The sequence below is a fragment of the Mirounga leonina genome, unplaced genomic scaffold (genome assembly GCF_011800145.1).
Source record: "Mirounga leonina isolate KUSES-001 unplaced genomic scaffold, KU_Mleo_1.0 Mir_165, whole genome shotgun sequence".
NCBI lineage: Eukaryota > Metazoa > Chordata > Mammalia > Carnivora > Phocidae > Mirounga > Mirounga leonina.
Window position 1 is genome coordinate 14,531,296 of NW_023270415.1, and position 23,696 is coordinate 14,554,991.

Here is a 23,696-nt window from a genome sequence, read left to right on the forward strand (position 1 = left end):
AAAACTTGTTTACTTTTTGGGGCACCTGGGTGGCTCAGTCGTTAAGCATCTGCCTTCAGCTCAGGTCATGATCCCAGAGTCCTGGGATCCAGCCCCGCATCAGGCTCCCTGCTCAGCGGGCAGCCTGCCTCTTCCTCTCCCATTCCCACTGCTTGTGTTCCCTCTCTCACTGTGTCTCTCTATGTCAAATAAATAAATAAAATAAAATAAAAAAACTTGTTTACCTTTTTATTTTCATACCATCTCCTCTTTTCCTTTTTGAAAAAACACTTAAGAATCTGTAATTCCATCTTCTCCTTTGAACAAGGACAGCATTTGGTTTACACCTCTCTTTCGTCATTTATCTCATCTTGCTTTGTCATTTGGCACCTTGACTTTTCATCCCTACTCAGTTTTCAACCCTTTTAGGAAAATAATGATTTTTTTTTAAATCTCTGGTATTGCCTAGATCGGTTCCTAGAACATCATTGACAATGGCTGAATTGAAGTTTGAATTTGAAACATTCTCTACAATGAAACACAGTTAAAAATGTTCAAACAATATTTATCCAAAGATGGAGAACAGAAATGATTTCAAAAGAGTAAGATGCTCAAGGGGCACCTGGGTGGCTCAGTAGGTTAAGCATCTGCCTTTGGCTCAGGTCATGATCCTGGCATCCTAGGATCGAGCCCCGCATTGGGCTCCCTGCTCAGCGGGGAGTCTGCTTCTCCCTCTCCCTCTGCCTGCTGCTCCCCCTGCTTGTGCTCTCTCTCTGTCAAATAAATAAATAAAATCTTTTAAGAAAAAAAGAGTAAGATGCTCAAGGAAAAGCCATATTTATTAAACTTCTCTGAGGCCAAATGAGCATTGCATTTTATACAGATAAAAAGACTTTGGTGTTCCTAGAAAATTAGGTGTGCTATACATTGTAAAAGATTGTACATATTCTTAGAACACGATTGCCTTTGTATTGGGGGTGGGGAGGGGAGAGAATATACAAGACCAAATCAAACATGTCTTTGGTTGGTGCAAGCAGAACAATGTAAATTCCTTATTATGTTTATAAATCCTGACCGTGGAGTCCCAGAAGCACTTTGGAGATCTGCTGGGGTCCTGATGTCATCTTGCTGCTCTCTTTTTCCTCCCCTCCACTGTTCCACAGTATGTGTATGGCTGATTAATTTGCCCATTTCCTCAATTTAACTGTGAGCTTTGGATGGACTTTGCCTCATACTTAGTCCTACGCAGAGAGTAGAGAAGAAAACATTTTTATATTGTATTGTTGATGCAAAGTCCTATAGTGAATAATGATTTGAAGAAGAGAAAACTTCTATTGGCTACTCTGGAATGTATGAATAAAATTTCATCATCTACTTTAGTATTTTTCAAATGCGACTCCTCCCTAGTGGATAGCGGGTAATGGGATGAATTGGCAGAAGGCAAGGGCAAAAGTTGAGTCTCTAGGCTCCCCAACTCCACTTGAGTTCAATATCTTTTTTGTTAGGACTTCTGTAGTTTAAACAAAGTTTTACGACCAGAGAGTTTTTGGTATTTGTTGTTCTTGTTGCTTAACCACAAACTAACTTCATTTGAAGTATCAGTGCAACTGAATCATGCTGAAGAGGGAAAACAAAGGAGCTGTGGAAATAAGGCTTATCTGTGCCTTAGCAATTATTATAAAAGAGAAAAATAAGGAAGCCGCTTTAAAACCGAGAGAAATTAGTATTGTATTGTTTGAGTGTGTGGTGATGGAAAAGGACTTTTAACTCAGCCTACAAAGGTCAGAAAGGACAAAAAGCTATGTTTGAACAGGTGTTTTGAGACCTTTGGAAGTGAGTTTGTAATTTGAGTTGCATTCAGAGACAACAGGGGTATATCACTGTAAAAACTAACCAGTCACTGTGCCAGGACTTTCTGCAAGAAGACTTTTGCATGCAGAAGTCAGATGGGAAACGTGCCAAACATGCTTACTCTTGAAATATTGTTGGTAGATAAACCTCACGTCAGAGATCCTGCTGGCCATGTACATTTTATTTGATCCTGCATCTTTGGCTTGAGCCACCTCTCTCTTGGAAACATTCACTCTACCTTTACTCCATTTGAGTGGAAAAATGAACTTTTGATCACGTTTCTTTGCCAATGTGTTTAATCAAGTCTTACCACGTGCAAAATACCAAAGTGGTTGAGGATGTGGGTCTTTCCATTGAGTTTCTAATGCCTTGACCCAGGACATAATTCATTTACTCAACATGGAACTACTGAATTCAACATGTTCTAAATATTGTGGTGCAACAGATAGACAATTGTTGAGGAAATAAAGAGCAAAGACTTTGTCGAACACTGTTTGAGCTACATTCACATACCGTAATCAGTTCTAATATGTCCTATGTTTTACTTTCTAAGGAGGCCTTCCTTTTCTCATTTATTTAAAGAAGACTTATTTTTTATTAACTTAGGAGTTTTTAGAATAAAAATAGTAGGGGCGCCTGGGTGGCTCAGTTGGTTAAGCAACTGCCTTCGGCTCAGGTCATGATCCTGGAGTCCCGGGATCGAGTCCCGCATCGGGCTCCCTGCTCGGCAGGGAGTCTGCTTCTCCCTCTGACCCTCCTCCCTCTCATGCTCTCTGTCTCTCATTCTCTCTCTCTCAAATAAATAAAAATAAAAAAATCTTAAAAAAAAAATAAAAATAGTATGCTGACTCCGGAGACTTTAATGATTTCTTTGCACTGACGATCTGTCATAATGCAACACCTGCATGCTCTTCTTCGTTGAACCATAAAGATGAACAAGAGTCCAGTCTTGAGAAGGGGTCCGTTCACAGTTTCTGTTATTTTGGATTTAATATTAGGTGACTAAAGAAGCATCCAGTTCTCATTAAGTTGTATCCGGAATGGCAGTATGAGGAACAAAGGAAAAAGAAACATGCTATTTCTGAACTTGATGCCAGCCACCCTGCTTCTCTTTGGTCTGGTTTGGTATGTTAAAATCCCAGTTAATGCTGTTGACAAGTATGTACACTTGCAGTTGCCAGTCAGGCCTTAACTTCCACACTTCCACAAAAGAACTGCTGGAGAAGTTCTGGCCCTGAGAGGGCTGCTGGGATATAAGGCACCTTTGACTAAAAAACACCACCTCGCCCCTCTGTGTGGTGTGCCCTAAAATGCAGCAACACAGCCACCGGAAGGTGACTCTGAATGCAAAGGTAGAAAGAGAAAATTGCGGGGTTCGTGGTTGCCAGGACAGGGTTACATAAAGTTGGCCATATAATTGCAATCACGCTGGTAAATCAATACATGTTGCCATGGAGAGATGGCTATAAGAGGAAAAACAGATGGTGGTGGTTGTGGTGGAGACAAAGAAATAAGATCCCCAAATCTCCTTCCAATGTAAAGGTTATATAGAATTCGACAATTCGGGGAAGAATGTCATATGTATATTTTGAAGACTTATGTTACCATTTTAGCACGTCAATGCAAAAATATACCATTAAAATCATCGCGTTAATTCGTCTCCTTATTTCCCTTATGTCCCAAGTCAAAAAAATAAACTCCCCCACTTTACCTGTCAAACCATTGCCCTTATTTCATTAACTCATGTAAATACACATTTTACTTACTACATCTATCATGATTTAAAGCAAGATTGCCCACTGAATATTTTCACTGCAAAAATTAAAAAAAAAGTATCCTTTCTTTCTCTGAAGAGAATATTATTTGACAAATATTTATCATACAGCCACCAGATGCAAAACACTGCTATATTCCTTACATGTGGGCCACCTGAGAAAAACATGAGCTGACCCAGGCCCTGGATTACTAAAACCTTCTATCTCATGCTACAGTTTTGCCCTCTAATGTTTACATAGTGAGAATGAACATGCAGTATTTTTTCTAGTCACCATAGTCTGATCCATGATCTTCTAAAAACACATAGATTAAAATGAAAAATCAGATTTTAATCACTATTATAAAAGAAGACTTCTACTTTTATTTGTTCTAACGTGTAGTATGAAACAGTAACATTCCCTTGCTGGAGAACTAGGTGAGTGCAATTTTCCACTTTGTCTCAAAACATATAGATGACCTATGTCAGTAATGTCCTAATAAAACCTATCAGTGGAATTTTGTTTCCTTGAAACAAAATATTTTTCTTTGTAACTCTGTAAGAGGAACATGTAATAGAGGCAATATAATACTTGAGATCAGAAACATCTTTGAAGACCTATTTCTGGCAATAGGGTAGAATAATTTTCCTGAACATCACTGATATTAGAAACAACTGTAAATGTCAGATTTAAAAAATGTTTAGTTGCATCAATGAACTAATAAAAAAATAAGTTTTTCTAAACCTGAGCTTTTGCCAGAAAAACCTTTTCATAGAGCTGGAACCCCAAACAGCTATAGCTTCAAAGTGAAGGTGAGAACTAGACCCAAGCCTCCCCACCCACCCACCCAAAGGTAAGTAAAATTATCTTCCTCCAATCATGGTACTACATGGAGAAAAATAAAAATTACTCCTGAATGTTCATAAAATAGATTAGTCCTCACATGGATTGGTAAGCTAAACTCACACCACTTGGGTGATCCAGAAAATCTATAAGCAAAGAATTTAAATTCAAGTAGTAGTAGGCTATTAGTGTCTCAAGTCACCTGGCAAATACAAATGAAAATCCAAAAGCAAATAAAAATCCTTTTGGAGGTTTTCTACTTTCAAAACAAATAAAATTTCCCACAGGTAAAGTTCCAAGGAACTAGACTCAAAATCAACAATTCAGAATATACAGAGAACCAAGGCACCATACCTGTAAAGCAATAGAAAAAGCAAACTGAATTAAACAAGCTGAATTAAACCCACAAAGATATCAGAGATAGAATATGAAATAAGTATAAATTAATATAAATAAGTAAAAGAGAGGTTTAATGTAAGAAAAGAGCAAAATGACTGAGCACAATTGAGGAAAGAACCATATACAATTAACAGAAATAAAAATATATAATATTAATTTTTTAAAACTCACGGATGAGTTTAGAAAATTCAAAAGAATGGAAGGAAATGAATGGGAAAATATTTTTGAGGATATTATACAGAATGCAGTAGAAAAAAATAAGAGTTAAGAAATGTAGATGAAAAGAGAGGAAGATGTAATGAGTTCTATGTGCCTGTGTGGAGTTCTGGTAGGAAAAAAAGATAAACAGAAGAGGTCAAGTGTAAGTATTTGAAGAGAATTTTCACCGAGAAGTTTTTAGAACTGATGAAAAACACCAATCATCAGATACTGGAAAACCAAAAATTACCAAGAAAGATAAATTAAAAGACATCCAAACAAAGATACATTATAATCAATCATCAAACTTCAAGGACGTAGATTTTGAAATCTATTGGTGGAGCAGGAAGGAGACATTGTGTTCAGAGGAAAAATAATTATCTCACTTGTTACTAGCACAACTATGATCCCACACATTTTTTTAATGTGCAGGAAGCAAAATATACTTGACATTGTTTTTAAGTATTTGAATGAAATAAATATACTTTCAAGTGAAGAAGAATGGAAAGAGTTTGCCACCAAGATACCCTCATTTAACAAATTCGAAAATGTATTTTTCAGAAAAAAAAAAAAAAGTTTTCCCACAGAAAAAGCCTTAAGAGACAAGAATAAATGATGAAGAAGATGACATATATGTGGAAAAATCAGATACAAACATTGACTAAATAAAAAACAATAATAATAATGTCAATATAGAAAACTATACATAAAAAATTGTTGTTTGGGGAATTATAGTGTTCTAAAGTCATTATATTGTTTGGGAAGAAGAGAAAGATAATGACTAACTGTAGACATTGATAACTTATGTATGAATATGCTAAGAAGTCTAGTGCAATTGTTTAAATAAAGAAGTAGAGTCCATATACTTGAAACCAGTGAGAGGAGAAAATAGAAGGAAAAAGATGACCATTCCAAAAGAAGAAAATCAGAAAAAAGAAGCCTAGAAATGGCAAGAAAAATAAATACAAAACCAGGATAATAAAAGCAATATAAACATATCATTAATCACACTAAATATAATTGGACAAAATGCTTGACTTAAAAGACAAAGATTCTCAAGTTGAATTGAAAAAAGCAAGTCCAGTTATATACTTCATACTAGGTATGAATGGAAATTGGCTAGCTTTCTAATTTTTCATTTGTTTCAGTGTGATTCTTGATATATTAAGGATTGAAATTCTAACATTTTATTTTGTATTTTGTTTCTCACTTTTTTTCATTTCTCTATTTTCTTTTCCTGACTTCCTGTGGGTTACTTGAACATTTTTCAGAATTCAATTTTGATTTATCTATAGTGTCATTTAGTATATCTCTATGTAGAGCTTTTTTAGTGGATTCTCTTGGGGTGACATAATTTACCTCAGTCTATTGGTGTCATCATTTTACCAGTTCAGGTAAAATATAAAAACCTGACCTCATTTTTTTCCCTTTACCCTACCCCTTTAGTAATATTGTTATTTTAAATATTTCTTCTACATATATTTGGAACCACAACCATGTTATAAATTTTGCTTCAATCATCAAATATACTTTAGAAAGTTCAAGAGGAGAAGGAAAGCCTACTGTATTTACTGATATCTCTGCTTGTTGTGTTCTTTCTTCTTTCCTGATGTTTCAAGAGTCCTTCTTTGATCATTTTCTTTCTGTTTAGAGAGCTTCTTTTAGCCAATTTTTTAGGGTAAGTATGCAGATGACAAATTTTCTTGATTATTCTTTATCTGAGAATATCTTGGTTTCCACAAATTCCTGAAGGATATTGTTGCTGGGTATGAGATTTTCAGTTAGCAATTCTTTTTCTTTCAGTATTTGAAAAGTATTGTGCTACTTTGTTCTGGCTTCCATAGTTTCTGGTGTTAAATGAGTTGTTAAAATTATTTTGCCCTATAATTTAAGTGTTGTTTTACCCTGGCTGCTGTCAAGATAATTTACCTGTCTTTACTTTTCAGAAGTTTAATTATGATGCATCTTGTCATGTATTTCTTTGGATTTATTCTGGTAGAGGTTCACTCAACCTGTTCAATCTCTAGGTTTATTTCTCTTGCTAGATTTGGGAAGTTTTCAGCCATTACTTCATCAAATGTTTTTTCAGTCTCACCCTCTTTGTTCTCTCCATCTGGGAGTCCAGTAACAGAATTGTTAAATATTTTGTTACAGTTTCACAAGCCCTTGAGTCTCTGGTCATTTTTTTTTTTTCAATTTGTTTTCTCTATGGTTTTCAAATTGAGTAATTTTTATTGTTCTAGCTTCCATTTTATTGCTTCTTTCCTCTGTCCCCTCCTTTCTGTTGTTGAGCCCATCCGCTGAGCTTTTTGTTTTAGTTATTATGAGTCCTGAAATTTCCATTTTGTTCTTCTTTATAGCTCCTATTTTTTTGCTGAGAATTTCTATTTTTTGCTAAGCTTTCTAATTTTTCATTTATTTCAAGTATGCTTATAATTGCTTATTGAATCAGTTTTTATCATGGCTGCTTTAAAATCTTTGTCAGATAATTTTAACATCTCTCTGTTTTTGGTGTTGGCATCTATTATCTTTTTCATGGTTCTTCCTGGTTCTTGGTATGACAAGTGATTTTAAAACCTGGACAACTTTGTATTATGTAATGAGCCTCTGGATCTTATATAAACCTTCCATTTTAACTGTCTTTTTGGTGACATTGCTCTAGCAAGAGAAGAGGGTAGGGCAACCTTCAAGTGGAGTGGAAATACAGATTTCCCTTTCAGACTCCATTGATACCTCTTTACTGCTAGGTATGAATGGAAATTTCATCTCCACTGGCACCAGGGTGGGAATAGCCTCATTACCGCTGGGCATGGGGGAAAGTGCGAACTCTCCACTAGTTTTCAAAGGGAGAGATGCCTCGTCATTCACCAAAGGGAGAGATGCCAGGTAGGAGTGGAAGTTCTAGCTCCTCATGTGGTCACCACGGTCACTCCAGGGTGGAGAGCACCCATTATTGGCTGGCAGTGATGGAAGTCTCAACTCCCTATTTGGACTTCTCGGACACTGTCCTTGCCTTATTACATTTTCACTAGGGCAGAATTATAGGCTCCTCACTCTATCTTCTTGGCATCACTGAGGGAGTGGCTGCACTTTTTTTGTGTGGTGTTTGACTGGAGTAGAGTGGTTATTGCCTAAAAGTTTTCTCTCTTACTGAGCTAGCAATGCCCTTTTCCTGGTCCTTGGACTAGAGAGAACAAGTTTTGAAGGACTTCTTTGTCTGCACCCACTGGCATTTCTGAATTACCAGCTTTATAATTCCAAGTCTGGAGTATATGCAGCAAAAAGAAAACCCAGGGAAATCACCATCTATCTCATTATTCCTCAGGTTGCTATTCTCTCCACCTTTCAGAGTCTTATGTTTGTTTAAAATGTGATGTCTCAGGTTTATAGATGTACTTAGCAGAATAATACAGAAAAGTATGCCTCCTCCATCTTCCTGCAGGAGAAAATCTTACCTGTTTTGTTGAATTACTTCCTAGAAATTATTGAATTTATTCTTACAACCTTGCTACCACAGATCAGAAAACAAATTCATGAAGCAGGCACGAATGAGAAGATGTCTGTAAACTTTATAAACCGTATATATATTTTTGATAAAAAATTTAAGCCATATAGGAATTAATGTAAACCTTCAGGGCAAGGCCATACTATGGTGTAAAGAATCAGGACTCTGGAGCCTGACTAAGCTAGGTTCTCATGTTGATTCTTGAGTGTATTAGTTGCCCTCTAAATCCATGTAAAATTAAAGCAAAAATACCCTCTTTGTAGGGTATACTATAGGGTATATGATACAGAATGTAATACCTACCACACAGTAGGTGATTAGCAAATATTGGCTCCCTCTTCTTCCCCTAACTTTATCAGAAATGGAAATAGATTTGTAAAAACAATAGTCCTTCTTTTATTTTAAAATATAAAGCTCTTTGAAGGGTGCCTGGGTGGCTCAGTCATTAAGTGTCTGTTTTCGGCTTGGGTCATGATCCCAGGGTCCTGGGCTCGAGCCCCTCATCAGGCTCCCCACTCAGCGGGAGGCCAGCTTCTCCCTCTCCCACTCCTCCTGCTTGTGTTCCCTCTCTCGCTGTGTCTCTCTCTATTAAATAAATAAATAAAATCTTTAAAAAAATGTATAAGGCTCTTTGAGACATAGGTCAAAGTATCACAAATATGTTCTGTAATATTAGCATGTTAAGGCTCAGTATGGAACAATAATTATAGTAATTGTACATAAATTGTGGGGAACAGCATTATCCCTACACAGAACATTACAATTATGGATCCTCAGTAGAAGCAAGGGAATGAGTGGGGCTGTGATAAAAGCTCAAGATGTTGAAAGTGTATCTCTGTATGATCGGCATACCTGCACCAGAACTCATAAAATTAACACTTACTCAACCCCTGTCACTAAGAGGGGGCCCAGAAGACAGATCATAGGATAAGTTCTGTTTTATTTAGTCTGTTTGTACACTTACAATCTAAAACACTGGGCGCTAAGAGGCTGATCAATCTTCGCTGATCCTTTGAGAAATATCTTAATGTCCAAAAAGTTTGAGCATGGTTAAAAAGTGGTTAAATCAGTTTGTCCCCTGAAACTTTGAAGATGAAAGACACCCATATCAAGTTAATGAAGACCACCTCACCAAATTAGATCATAGCTATTGGGCAGTGATAGCTGTGAAGAAGAAAATGCAATGCAAGTTTACATCAGAAACACCTCAGACATTCTCAGAGGTTTTCACTAGTTTTACCACCAAAAATATGTTCCACTGTCAGAGGTTTGCAGCACCTACCAGCACCCTCCCAGAATATGGACAGCAACAGGATATTCAAGCAGCTGCTACATAGTGCATTCAGGATAGCAAGAGAAAGGCAAAGAGAACCATAGTAAGAAAAAGAAACAGTTGATGGTGTTAACTTACTTTAACACCATCAACTGTTTGTTGCTTAAAGTTAATTGTACACTCTAATTTTCAAATGAGAAGAGCTTCTCTATAGCATGGACGCTTTGACATGTTCAAGTTTTTTGGGTTTTTTTCTGTATGATTTTCGAAAGAAGAAACATTTAATTTCATTCCTAAATGAAAAATCTACTTCTTGCTGAAAATGTATACTTTAAAGGAATTCTTGAAAGAAGGCATTCTTGCAGGTGGTCTCTACTACAAATAAAAATGTGAAAAGGCCTTGAAGAAACTTTTGGCCCATAACCCTCTCTTCTGTCTTCTCATGCTGGGTTGCCATTTAAGTAAAACCTCCATGGGAGTCTTAAATGCCACGGCAGGCATGTTCTCACCAGCTGTTTGTGGGATTGTATAGGTCACCCAGCCTAGGGGGTTCAACTTTAGTGTTCTTGGATCCATTATGGCTCCACTGGAGGATTGAAATTCAATCTTCAATCACTGTTCTGTAACAAATTGACACTTTGGGCTTTTTCTAAAATAGTTGCCTTATTCCTGGCTTGAGCTATTCATGGACTGTAACTGCATTTTTTTAAGGTCGGCTTCTGCTTGGCAAAGTTGGAGGAGTTAGGCTGTGGGATAATTTCTGGCAGGGGAAGGATACTTAGAAGCTGAATCAAATGATGAAATCACACTGTTTAGAGGTCAAGGGACATCCTTGAACAAATACAGATTATTCCCTTATGCCTAATTTTTGCAGAATTCTTACTCAGAGTATTTTGAACGAGCGTATCCTCCCCCTAGTTTGTTTTTGGCATGGGTTTGTCTTGCATCAGTATCAGTGTCTGCAGCACCAGAAAACAAGTATGAAAACCACTCTCTGGATAAGAACCTATTGGTAAAGGGGTGCCTGGGTGGCCGGTTACGTGTCTGCCTTCGGCTCAGGTCATGATCTGACCAGTTCCACATCCGGCTCCCTGCTCAGTGGTGAGTCTGCTTCTCCCTCTCCCTCTGTGAACTCTCTTGCCCTCACTCTCCCTCAAAGAAAATAAATAAAAATCTTCTTTTTAAAAAAAGAACCTATTGGTAAATGTAAGAATCCTTTTAAAATGTTTGCTGCTAAAGCATTTTAAAAGTTTACTTAATTATAAGAAGCTTGTTTCTTATAATTAAACCCCGGAGCTTGAAAGTTTGTATATTTAGCTAAGCTAACTGGGTTGATATAAGAAGACTAGTGTTTAAAATAATCCCTAACAGTAGGTAACCGAGAAGTTATTTTTAGTAGGCTTTAGATTTCCTTAGAGCATGTTTTTTACCCAGTTCCTACTATTATTTCAGTTATTCAAATTATATTTGGCTTAATCTAAATTGACTTTTTATGCACATATTGACAGAAAGGAGGAGGTTCCCATACCTGTATTGAGTTCAGTGGTAAAGTTCACAGTTCCTTGCTTTGAGGTATTATCAAAGTCACAATCTACTGGTGTACCATCCACACTAGGTTGTAATCCGTCTTTGAAGAAAAAAAAAAAAAAGATAGGGAAAGCCCACAGTTGGAATATGTAATAGGATGCTGTGTAAGATTTGTAAGGAGTTCAAACACATCAGCTTCAAAACTGTAATCTTTCACCTCACTTTTAATGATTGTAACAGTATCCACCCAGCAAGTTTTCTTTAGGGTCAGAGCAAAGATGTAAGCCAAGTTGACCTGGGTTCTCCTTCACCTCTCACATATAAGTGGCCATTAAATTTCATTCTTGAATATTTCTACACTGTCTCTGTTCTGATTTCCCTTGTCTTACTTCTTAGTTCAGGGTTCCATCGTCTCTCATGTGAAAATTGCAATACCTTCCACCGTGTGCCCTACCTTCAATCCAAGTCTTACTTTACCCCCATTACCTCTCTATTCCCATTACAAAACAGGATAAAAACACTTCCAAACCTCTGACAGAGGGGTTTTCTAAAGCATAATACTGTTTATGAAACTCTTTTATGCATGAGATAAAACCTTTAATGGCTTCTTAACAAGGTAAAGCACAAACTCTTTAGCCAGGCACACCTTGCTCTTCATCTTCCCCTGAGGAAGTATCTTCCACAGCATGTGTGCTGTCCTAGTGCTTAGCAAACGACAATTCTTGACCAACTGGTAGGTTGGAAACCAATTTAGTTGGTCTAGACTTGCACTGCTAATGAGATACAATAGAATAGATCGGACTATGGCACGCATAAGATTAAACATGCTTCTTGATGTTTTGTTTCAGTATGTATGCTGTCGATGTAAAATAGTGTGGATTAAGGTAAAAAGCGCGTGCACACACACACACACACACACAGAATGAGGGGGAGAGAGAGAGAGAGAGTGGGGGAGAGAGAGACATGATGGGAGAAAGCACAAATCTTTTTCTTAAGTAATCCATGTTTGCTGAGTAAAATTTTTAGAAAAACTTAAATAGCAATAATGTTTAAATGACCAAGATTCCAGTATTCGGTTACAGTTTAGACAAGTGGATTTAATGTTGTATGTTTCTACACACAGATTTACATGGATAGCCACACAACCATTTCATACACTTAGTAGGGTCTCAAAATATGTTGATTGAATGACTAGATATGTTTCTTGTTATCAAGTAGAATGTCATTATATGTACACATGATTTTGTCCTACGTAATATATTATGATCAGTTTTTTTAAAATCAATACTTATCGATCTACATTATTTTATATGGATATGTAGTGGTTCATCTTATCAACATATACTTTTAATATGTCATAATATCGGACACTTAGTTTTCTATCCCCCTTCATTATGAACATCACTTTTGTGAACATCCTTATATGAGCAAACATGTGTATATATATATATATATATATATATAGTGTATATATGTACACATACACACACATATACATATATGTCACACAGACATATGTGTGTATGTGTGTGCATATATATGTGCATCAGGCACAGATTTAAGTGTCTTATATATATCAACTCATTCAGTCTACAAAACAACATGATGAAATAGATTCTATCATTTTACAGATGAGGAGCCATGACACAGAGAATTTAAGTATATTGGCCAGGGTCACATGTTAATAAGTGACAGTCAGGATTTGAGAAACTAGCCAGTCTGTTTCAAGGGTCTATGTACCTAACACTATGCAGTGTTGCCTCGACTTGTCCAATTAAGATAAATTCCTGAGAGTGGACTTAAATTTAGTGGAACTAAAATTGTCATTTTATGGCACTCTGAAATGTTCTGCTGTGCCTTTTGCTTTAATTGTTCTTTAATTAATTTAACAAACTGTTTAATTATTTAATTGATTGTTTTAATTAATTGCTCTTTAATTGTATTTCATTGTTAATTTAATTGCCCCCACTCTTCTTTGCATGAAAAGTTTTGACCATTCTTTGGGAACCATGCTCAATAGGCACCTTTTTTGTAAAGGTGTCTTAAACATGCTGGTCATACCAGGCAGAGGTTAAAACACTTTTCTCTGTGTTCCTATAGCTCTTTACCACAGTATATATATTTTATTATAATTATTTGGTCTATGTCTTTCTTCCCCACTAAAGTATGAACTAGCTTTTCCAGTCCAAGAATTCTGCCATTCATCCTTATACCCTCAGAGCAACTGTGAAGTGGTACATGCTGAACAAATGAATGAATTTACACAAAAGAAAAGATCATTGCTTTTAGGTTCAAAAAACTAAATCTAAAAAGAAATCACCGATGACATTCTAGTGATTGGATTAAAAGTTATTTTTAAAACTATTTTATACTCGTCTCTCCTGTCTTTCTGCATTACATTCATTAATCATCTCATATATGATCTGGTATCATGTGGTTTTTGTAATGCCTGCCATTCAAAGCATACTTTGGACTCTAGAAAGACCAACTACTACAAATTCTCTTTCAATTAATTCTTCTTGAAGAATCTAGCTACATAAACACTAATGGCCATTCAGCCACTGAAAGGGTACTAAAAATCAAGCAACAGAAAAAGGAGGTGATATATTAAACTTGATTTGACTTTCTTCATTTCACTAAATGATTGGTTTCTAGATTCAATGGAATAACCTTTGCCATCGAACCCTACCGAAGATAATACAAAACCAGGCAGAAATTGTGAAGCCCTTAACATTATTCCTGTCTTTATTGGATGAACCAAATCACGAACAGGCCATATCTAGAATTCTTGGATACACTAGAAGAGGAACACATACCTCCTAAGGCTTGGTTACCTATCTACAAACACACAGAAACTTCTCTGGAATAGCGCCTACTTTAGCATCGTGGTAAATCTCCAAGTTGTTAGAACTCTTTGTGACATGGCTCTATGAAACAGAATCATTATATAAATGCTATTGATCCTTTTTTTAGAGCCATGAAGAAATATTCACAAAGTAGAGCTTGAAATATAAGACCATAATTTGGCCTAGGACAGGTCTGTGAGCATACAAGTTGGGCATTATCACCTCCAAGCATGAAAAATCCTCTGGGAGTTGAGTAGCCATGAGATTTTAGAGATGAGAATATCAGTCATACAATATGCTTTAATTTCTCAGTCTTTTATAGAACTATGGTTTGATCAAATGCTTTCTTATGATTCTGCCAACATGAAGAACCTTGTTTTGATCCTTTTTATTGTGTCTGCCTCCAGTGAGCAGGGGAAAAGTCCAAGGGGAATGAGAGCAAAAGCCAACTCACTTTTCTTACTGGGAAGTTGAATCTCCGAGGGTACTCACTCCTTAAGAATGAACATTCTAACCCAGCTTTTGTTTGAGCAGAAGCTTATTGTGTAGACCCAGCCTAGGTAAATGCCTAGGGAAATGTTTGGTCACTTGGAGTTTTTATAGCTCTTTAAGTATAAATTAATTTTCACAATTAGTAATAATTATGAGCAATTAAACAAAATACCATGTGAATCATTAAACATAATATATGGATCAATAAAAAAGTTACTGTGTTTTAAAGGTGCTCCTATTTGTGTGGACATAAAATAAGGAAGCAGAAATATTTCTTGAGTTATTGGTATGTGTGGTTAAAGTGGGTTGCAGTTAATGATTCATAGATTTATAGGGAATATTCCCACCTTGGAGCCTGGTAAAAGGAAATGCCTGACCCTGCAGAAAGAAGTTTAAAGCACACTCCATTCCCATTGCCATACATACAGAACATTAAGCCTTTCCCAACTCTTGTTAAATATGCTTTATATGATCAAATTGCACTTATATTTTGTTCCATAAGCATAATGAAGACTTTCAAACTTTCTACAATTTGATTCTGAAAGCTATAATCCAGTAAGCAACATTTACATGATAATGAGTATGGACTATTTTACATGCAGCCCCAAGTATGAGCTAGGGTTACATTTCTCTCCAATAGTTCCAATGGTTCCCATCCCTCTGCCACTTAAGGAGAATGTTTGAATGGCTTCTTCATATTTACATTCAAAATAACTCCCCATTCTAATTTGCTTGGTATCTTTGAACCATGCTTTCCTTGCATCACTGATTTGGTCCTCTTTCCTCCCTCCCTCCCTTTCTTCCTCCCTTCCCTCCTTCCTTCTTTCTTTCCCTCTCTTATCTTTCCTTCCATTATTATTAGGATTCTGATTGAATTTATTTTTTATCTTATTAGGAAAAGAAACATATCCTTTTTCCTCATATTCTTATAGCTTCCAGAGTCTTACCTACTTTACGGTTCACTTAGAAATTATTTCATTGTTCTTTAGATCACTGCTTCCTGTTTTACACGGGTGACTGGTTGGTTTTTTGCTTTCCCTGGAGTGTCTTATTGCCTATATTTTCTTGAATTCTCTACATTTATACCTCAAATTCTTCAGATGTCTCGGTCATTCTCTTCTTAGCTATGGCATCTCTGCTGGTACCATCTTTGAGCCCTCCATTCTTCTGTGCTCATCAGGTCTGGATGCTTTCTGTTCATGCTACATTGCACATTTGATCACTTCCTTTCATTACCTTTCTGAATCAGAAGCACTCTTTTCTACGTGCTGTATTCAGTGGTGCACAGGTAACGTTTAACAATAGATTCTCATAACAAACAAAACCCTGATTTTTAGCATTTCCCAATGTCCATGTTGTACATATTCCTGTAATGGTTGATGTCAAGTTCCCAACTTGAGGTCACTGACCATGGATTTGGGAAGAGATGCACCCAATATGCACTCCCGGGCCTGCTCCATTGATGAGAACCATTTTGACAGAGATTTCTAAAATAAATTCATCCTCTGTGAGTTAACAAAGCAACCTGGATCTCATTTAACTTCATTTAGTGGCTCTGGGTCATTATTATTAATGTCAAGCTCTAAGGCGTAAGTGGTGTCTCTAGAGATTATGACATTTAGAGAGAAGATATTTGCCTATAAACTAAATGACAAAATAGCTTAACATGGAAATTAGATCAAACAATCAAGTAAAAAAATGCAATGGTGTTCTGTTTATTTTGGAAGGGCTTTTTGTTGTTAGTTGACTTTTTAAAATACAACACAGTTGACCCTTGAACAACAGGAGGGTTAGGAACACCAACCCTCCCCACCCCCCACAGTTGAAAATTCAAATATAACTCTTGACTCTCCCAAAATTTAACTACCAATTGCCTACCATTGACTGAAAGGCTTATAATAACAGAAACCGTCAATTAACACATATTTTGTATGTTTTATGTATTATATATTGTATTCTTAGAATAATGTAAGCTAGAGAAAAGAAAATGTTATTAAGAAAATCATAGAGAAAATATATTTACAGTGCCATCCTGTACTTATCGAAAAAAATCCTCATATAAGAACCTGTGCAATTCAAACCCGTGTTGTTCTGGGTCAACTACTGAAACTTACTTTTCATGGTTTGAAGAGTTATTAAAGCTGCCTCTCTTTTAATACTCGATATGATCCCCTCCCTGTTTAGATTTTTTCTGACCTTTGATTTGTGCTCTTATCTCATGTCATCATGAATCATTTTTAAGTAAGTTATCAGAGAATAAATTTAATAGATACAGTGTCTCCAAGAAAGCAAGCAGATTTTCTAATAAGTGGTGTTAATTCAGCTTCTCTTTCATTATGTGTGTTTTCTTTAATATCATAAAAAAGAATGCTATCCATGCATCTTCTGACAGAAAAGAAAATGGATTTTCCTCTGTTTGAAAAGTTCACTTTAAAGGTTTTTGTGATGCGTGACAGCTTTAAAATAGGGTTGCTTTTCAGAATAAATTGCCTGCAGCTGCTCTTCAAGCTTTCTTTTTTATCTGAGCACATCCATCCTGTTTGGACATAAAAAACTGCATATTTACATCGCTGATGGACCAATAAATAAAATGCTGCATTTTTAGGGGAACGTTCCAGGGAACTAATTAGAGTCACAAGCAAACAGGGGATTGAAAACTGAAAACATGGTGCTGCTTCTTACCTCGCTCTGATTATTTTGCGTTTTAGCCATTTCTGTGCATCCTCTCATTTGTGTGAGCAGGGGATGGTGACAGATCACTTGATGATCAGGAAATGCCCATGAAATGAATGTGGTTCTGGTGTGGTTCTCTTTAGGCGTTTGATCGTTTCTCTTCTCCACAGCTTGCTGAAGGTGAATTTTAACCAAGGTAAATTCAGCTTTCTGGATGGAGGACATTTCTTTATGTCCAAGGAAATTAAAGCTATTCAGGCATACACCTGCCACGTAACTAGAAAAATACCTAGGGTACCATTTTCATTTCAAATCTGCGGTTTCTAGTGCCACCAACATAGCTAATCGTTGGATCATTTTATTAGAATTACTATTTTATCAAAGTAAATCTAGAAAAATGCCTGAAGTGTGTAAAATTGGTATCCAAATACAGCAGGTGGAACTATAAAATGTTTAGATATAGAAAACAATAAATATCATTTTAATATGATAATGACATTATTGGCATTCACTGGACTATATGAAATTTATCTGTTTCATCAACCATACACAAATTATTTAAGTGTATATTTTAATACATTGTATAATTGATTAAAATGTAATTGTATATAATGCAAATGTAATAAACTGTGGCATGTCTACAATTGTAATGGTTCCGTAATTTTTAATTCTCTATTCAAAATGGATTTTGCCTAATCTAGGATGAATTTTCATGTAGGTATATGATCTCAATAAAATATGATCCAAAGGAATTACTTAACTTAGTTTTACATGGGAGCCTTGAGCCCAGAGCTAAATAAATCAGTAAGCTTCATTTTGAAAAAGTGGTTAGTCATTATCATCAGTGATGGACTGATGAAAGTAAAGAAACCAAACATATTTGGTAATTTATGTTTCTTACAAGAAGGCAGGCGTAAGTAGGAGATTTGAGTTTTTGTTTGTTTTTTTTTTTCCAAAATCATATACCAGTTCTAGCATTCAAGCCTGTAGTTATTTTTTTCTAGTGTGTTATACTAAGTCAATCATTTTACTTAAAAAAATGATGAACTCAGGGGGCGCCTGGGTGGCTCAGTCAGTTAAGCATCTGCCTTCAGTCTCAGATCATGATCCCAGGGTCCTGGGATCCAGTCACATCAGGCTCCCCGCTCAGTGGGAAGTCTGCTTGTCCCTCTCTCACTGCCCCATCCCCCTTCTTCTGTATGCTCTCTCTCTCTCTCAAATAAATAAAATCTTCGGGTTTTTTTTAATTTTTTAAAAAGATTTTATTTATTTTTTTGACAAAGAGAGACACAGAGAGAGAGGGAACACATGCAGGGGGAGTGGGAGAGGGAGAGGCAGGCTTCCCGCAGAGCACGGAACCCTGATGTGCGGCTCCATCTCAGGACCCTGGGACCATGACCTGAGCCGAAGGCAGATGTTTAACTACTAAACCACCCAGGCGCCCCAATAAATAAAATCTTTTAAAAAAATGATGAATTCAGGGTGTTTGGATGTCTCAGTCAGTTCAGCAGCTGTCTTTGGCTCAGGTCATGATCTCAGAGTCCTGGGATCAAGCCCCATGTCAGGCTACCCCCTCAGCAGGGAGTCTGCTTCTCCCTCTGCCCCTCCTCCCCCTTGTGCACTCTCTCTCAAATAAATAAATAAAATCTCTTTTAAGAAATGGATGAACTCTTATCACAGAATATGATACTCTAAAATATCTGCCGGGATCTTCTACTGAGAAAATGATTTAAGGAGTATATGTCAAGCTCTCCAGATAGGTTTAAAATCTCATTGTTCTTTATAACTTCAAAGTTATCTTAGCATATTTTCAGAAAGAAGTTGCATAAAACAGTACATGAAATGGGTGTCACAACTCTAGTGATGATGATGTCCATAAGTGTGATTGAATATGGAGACTTCTCTAGGCATGAAATAAATATTAAAATGGTGTGATGATGCTTGGATTAGACGCTAATGGACTCTCTTTGCTTTATTTTAGCTCTCAGCATTGGAGAGGCAAATCTTTGACTTCCTTGGTTTCCAGTGGGCACCAATTCTTGGAAATTTTCTGCATATAATAGTCGTCATATTGGGTTTGTTTGGAACCATTCAGTACAGACCTCGATATATTGTGGTGGTAAGTTTTATTTTTATCCTGTCTCTTGCTACAAAATTACTAAAAGAAGATTAATGAAATATCATTAAGTTGTTCCCTTGGATATGATGTGGTATTGCTGTTCGAACCTTTAGGTATTGAATTCTGTTTGGAGATGCTAATCTGGGAAAAATGACTCAGTGAATGTTTACAGTGAGATCAAAGCAACATGAGTGTAAGTGTGAGACACGTAGTCTGACACACCATGTAACTGAATTCAAGTTTCACAAGGAAACAGGGTTTGGATAGAGTAGGAGATCTGGCTGTGGTCCGGATTCATGATGAGACATAAATGTGCATTAACTGTCATTTCCATGATACATGTCACTAAAAAGCAAACCTTCATAGCCATAACTGTTTACTAACTGATAACAATAATATAACTGATAACAATAATAATATTATGTTTTAGGACATTACAAATGCATGTACTGAAGGTTATTTAGTACTCATCCCTAATGTATTTCATACTTTATATCATTGAACATGTCTCCATTTTTTAAAGATAAACTTGAAATGTTAATTCCATACTCCAACTATACCAAACATGGTCAGGAGCTGCTCTGTTGCAGGGCAGTTTAATGAAGTGTATGCTGTATTCCACAATTGAATGGGAATTATTCACAGTAATTGGTGTTCTATAAAAGAAGGCAGTATTTTAGGCTACATGTATAAGATTGTGAGAAATAAGCCTATATAAGTGATTGTAACTAGGAATAACATACCTAAAATACTCATTGAGCCTAAATAAATATAGTGTTCAGTAGGATTAGTGAGTATTTTCTTGCAATGCAGGGACATTGCCTCACTAGAAGAAAACCATAGACTTAAACATATGCCCTCTTTCAAATTTGATTTAATCCAGGCACAACTATGGAACGAATAAAGCTACACGTTTTTCTGTGAATGCATTAATTCTCTATTTTGAATCTCAAAATCGGCTTTTTTGTATCTTTCCCCATATCACAGAGGTGAACGTAATTGACCCACAGCCGAATCTGAACTCAAAATGACTGCCCGGGGCGTTAGGAGAGTTTGATATCACTCAGACAGCTGCAGGGACTAAATAATTTCTGCTTTACTTTTATTCTCTGAAAGCCAGCCTCTGCTAAGGCACTGTATAATCTGCTAGAAGGATGTCTCATGGAGTCGGACTTGCAGCATAAAACACTTCAATATGCATAATATCAAACTATTATATTGGATTCTGTTTTCTAGTTTGTTGCTGTAAACACAGCACTTTGACTCACTGCGGACTTTTTATTTTATGATGTTGGTGTTCCGCGGAAGCCCCAAATGCCAGGTGGCTGTGAAACCAGTCGCCTTTCTGGGATGAAGCTGTTGGTACACATTAGTGACATTACCTAGTCCTGTTGAGCGTGCCCTCTACATACGAGCTCTACACACTCTCACACAGCTACTGCCTTGTTGAAGCTTCTGCTTTTTCTTTCCAGGATATGGACTTCCTGCCTGCTTTCAGCCTTCCTACCTTTCAGTGGTGTCCTTTGCATTTTCCTAAATCACTGGCTTAAAACTCTTTGCTAGCTCTTAGCCGGATAAAATCTAAGAATATCCTTGGCTGACCACCTGACCAAGCATGGATCTCACAATCAGTCTGTCCTCTCTCCCTCCCTTCTTTCCTTCTCCCCTTTTCTGCTCCCTTCCTACCCTCCCTTCTTCTTCTTTTTTTTTTAAATTTTATGTATCTAAGTAATCTCTACACCCTACGTGGGGCTCAAACTCACGACCCTGAGATCAAGTCGCACACTCTTCCGACTGAGCCAGCCAGGCGCCCCTTAACTTTCTTCCTCCTTTTCTTCATTAACTTATTCGTTCAAATCCTATTTATTAGGTTTCTGCCATTTGGTTTCTACCTTGTTTTAAGTGTGGGCTATGTTGATGATCAAATACAGACCAGGGGTCTGTGGAAGTGACGAAAGGTGATGAAAGGACTGTTTTCCCCATGTAGTTCCTTATCCGTTCAGAGTCCACTCATGATAGAACTGGTGTCTTTTCTTTCTCTGGTGTCTTTTCTTTGCTTGCCTCTCTCCCTTTTCCCTTTTGTGCATAGGAGAAGGCGGATTTAGATCTTTCAGAATCTTCAAGAAAAATCTATTAGAAAAACAATCCATGTTTTTGCTCATGTTGATTTTCTCTTTTAATGCGGGTGGCAATCAAATTTCTACCTTTTTTGTTTGTTGGTTTGCCATCTTATTTAAGACCATATCCCAAGACAGGGAGAGAAAGAACGCAATGAATTGATGGGAAAGCCCTCCATACCAAAGATGCTATTGGGTTTAATTTTCACAAATACCTATGGGCATGTGTTAGCATCCCTAATTTTACAGACCAGGAGACGTTAAGTGACCTACCCCAGGAACCCAGATGGTTAAGTGGCAGAACCGGATGTGTTATTGTTAGGTTCTTGAAGTTGATTTATCATGATTTTTATACTTTGTTTCACTACCAGATTCCAGATTATATGGTGGCATTGCTGGTATAAATTTTGATATTGAAAATGATCCTGCCCTGCCACCTCAGCTGATCACAGAATATTGTTACCTGTGTGGGATTCCAGATTACCTCTTGTTCTTTTTTTTTTTTAAAGATTTTTTATTTATTTATTTGACAGAGAGAGACACAGTGAGAGAGGGAACACAAGCAGGGGGAGTGGGAGAGGGAGAAGCAGGCTCCCCGCAGAGCAGGGAGCCCGATGCGGGACTCGATCCTAGGACCCCGGGATCATGACCTGAGCCGAAGGCAGTCGCTTAACCGACTGAGCCACCCAGGCGCCCTACCTCTTGTTCTAAGATAGGTATAAATTGTCCATTGGGGAGAAATGGTTGAAGAGTCATTAATCCACAAGCATGGGAAATGTGTTCACAAAGAGTGCGTTTGATGGGAAGATCAGGTTGTTATTGGAAGGATGGCTAGGCCATGTTACCTTCTTCACACCACGGGCAGTTCATCCCTGAGTTGTTCCCATGAATCCTTTGGTTTGGATCTACCACTGGTGGCCTGGGATTAATTCTAGTATGAAAAAGTCAGAAAACAAATATGGCGTGTGTCAGGTTAGTCAAGGTGTGCCTCAGGAGGCACCAACTTTTCAGCGGCAATGAGAGGAGTCCTGGATTAGAAATTCATAGTGCCTTTTCACTGAGCAGGGAAAGAGCTTTTCGATTGCAGGAGATTTTTTCTCCAACTCACCTGCAGTATTCTTAGCCTCCTCTGTTGGCTGAAACAATCACCCATGATGCCGGTCAAATTTAATCCATTTCAAAGTAACAGACATTTTGGAGCACGGAAACACAGAGGGTAAGTTACTGCCATTTCCGACAACAAACAGGGTTTATCACAGTTGAATTTAAAGAATTAAATTCATAAACCCTCATGAAAATGGTTATGGTAAAGGACCTCACAGAACAAGCTCTACAGTGTCTATCGGCAAACTGCTGGCTTCCCGGCATGGAAAATCAAAGCTCATAAAACTGCTCCTTTGCTTACCTCTTCTGCCCACCCCGCTCCCCTATCTCATACCAGCCATGCTCAACTACTGTGTTTTCTAACGACCACATGCTGTTTCTTGCCTCCTCTGTTTGCACACACTGTTCTTTCTACCTGGAATGCCCTATTCTCCTTGCCCTCTTGGAAAACTCTTAATAATGCTTCCACTGAATGGCCACGTCTTAGGAGTTTTGCCTGAGCACTCTGCTCCAGGATAAATGCCTCCTCCTTTCTGCTCCCGTGGATCCTGGTGACACCTTCCACCCTAGCACTCTGCACAGCGACAGTGCTTGCTTCTAGCCTGTCTCGTTCCATTCACCTGTGTCCTGCTGGCAGGCTCATTGCTCCTACCCATTGTTGTATTCTAGGTCTCTCCTGGTATGCATGGAGCTTTAAAGATACTTATACTCGAATGAACAAAGAATAAATGAATTAAAGGGTATTGGATGAAATTATTTTATAGGATGGACTGGACAGTGGATATCAAGGTCAGTTGTAGGTTTGAATGCACCTTTTGTGTTTCTTGGACTATAGACAAAATGAAGCAGAAAGCATAAAGTACTGTTCTAGAATCAGCTGTTTCCTCCTGCTTATTCCTATATCAAATATTTTAAATCTGACATAGAAATTCCAAAATGAGATTCTGCCCTAGAATTATTTAAATCTTCATTATTTCATGGGCAGTAATTTAATTAGGTAGTTTTAAGTTAATTTA

At 37.2% G+C, this 23,696-nt stretch overlaps 1 protein-coding gene across 1 annotated transcript in view; it reads left to right on the forward strand.

Annotated features, from left to right (window-relative positions):
• NKAIN3 (sodium/potassium transporting ATPase interacting 3) overlaps nucleotides 1-23,696 on the forward strand; it is a 626,030-nt gene that overhangs the window by 315,204 nt on the left and 287,130 nt on the right. Inside the window, exon 2 of the mRNA XM_035011226.1 lies at nucleotides 19,322-19,459. Coding sequence (XP_034867117.1) covers nucleotides 19,322-19,459 — 138 coding nt within the window. The remainder of the gene's footprint in view (nucleotides 1-19,321; nucleotides 19,460-23,696) is intronic.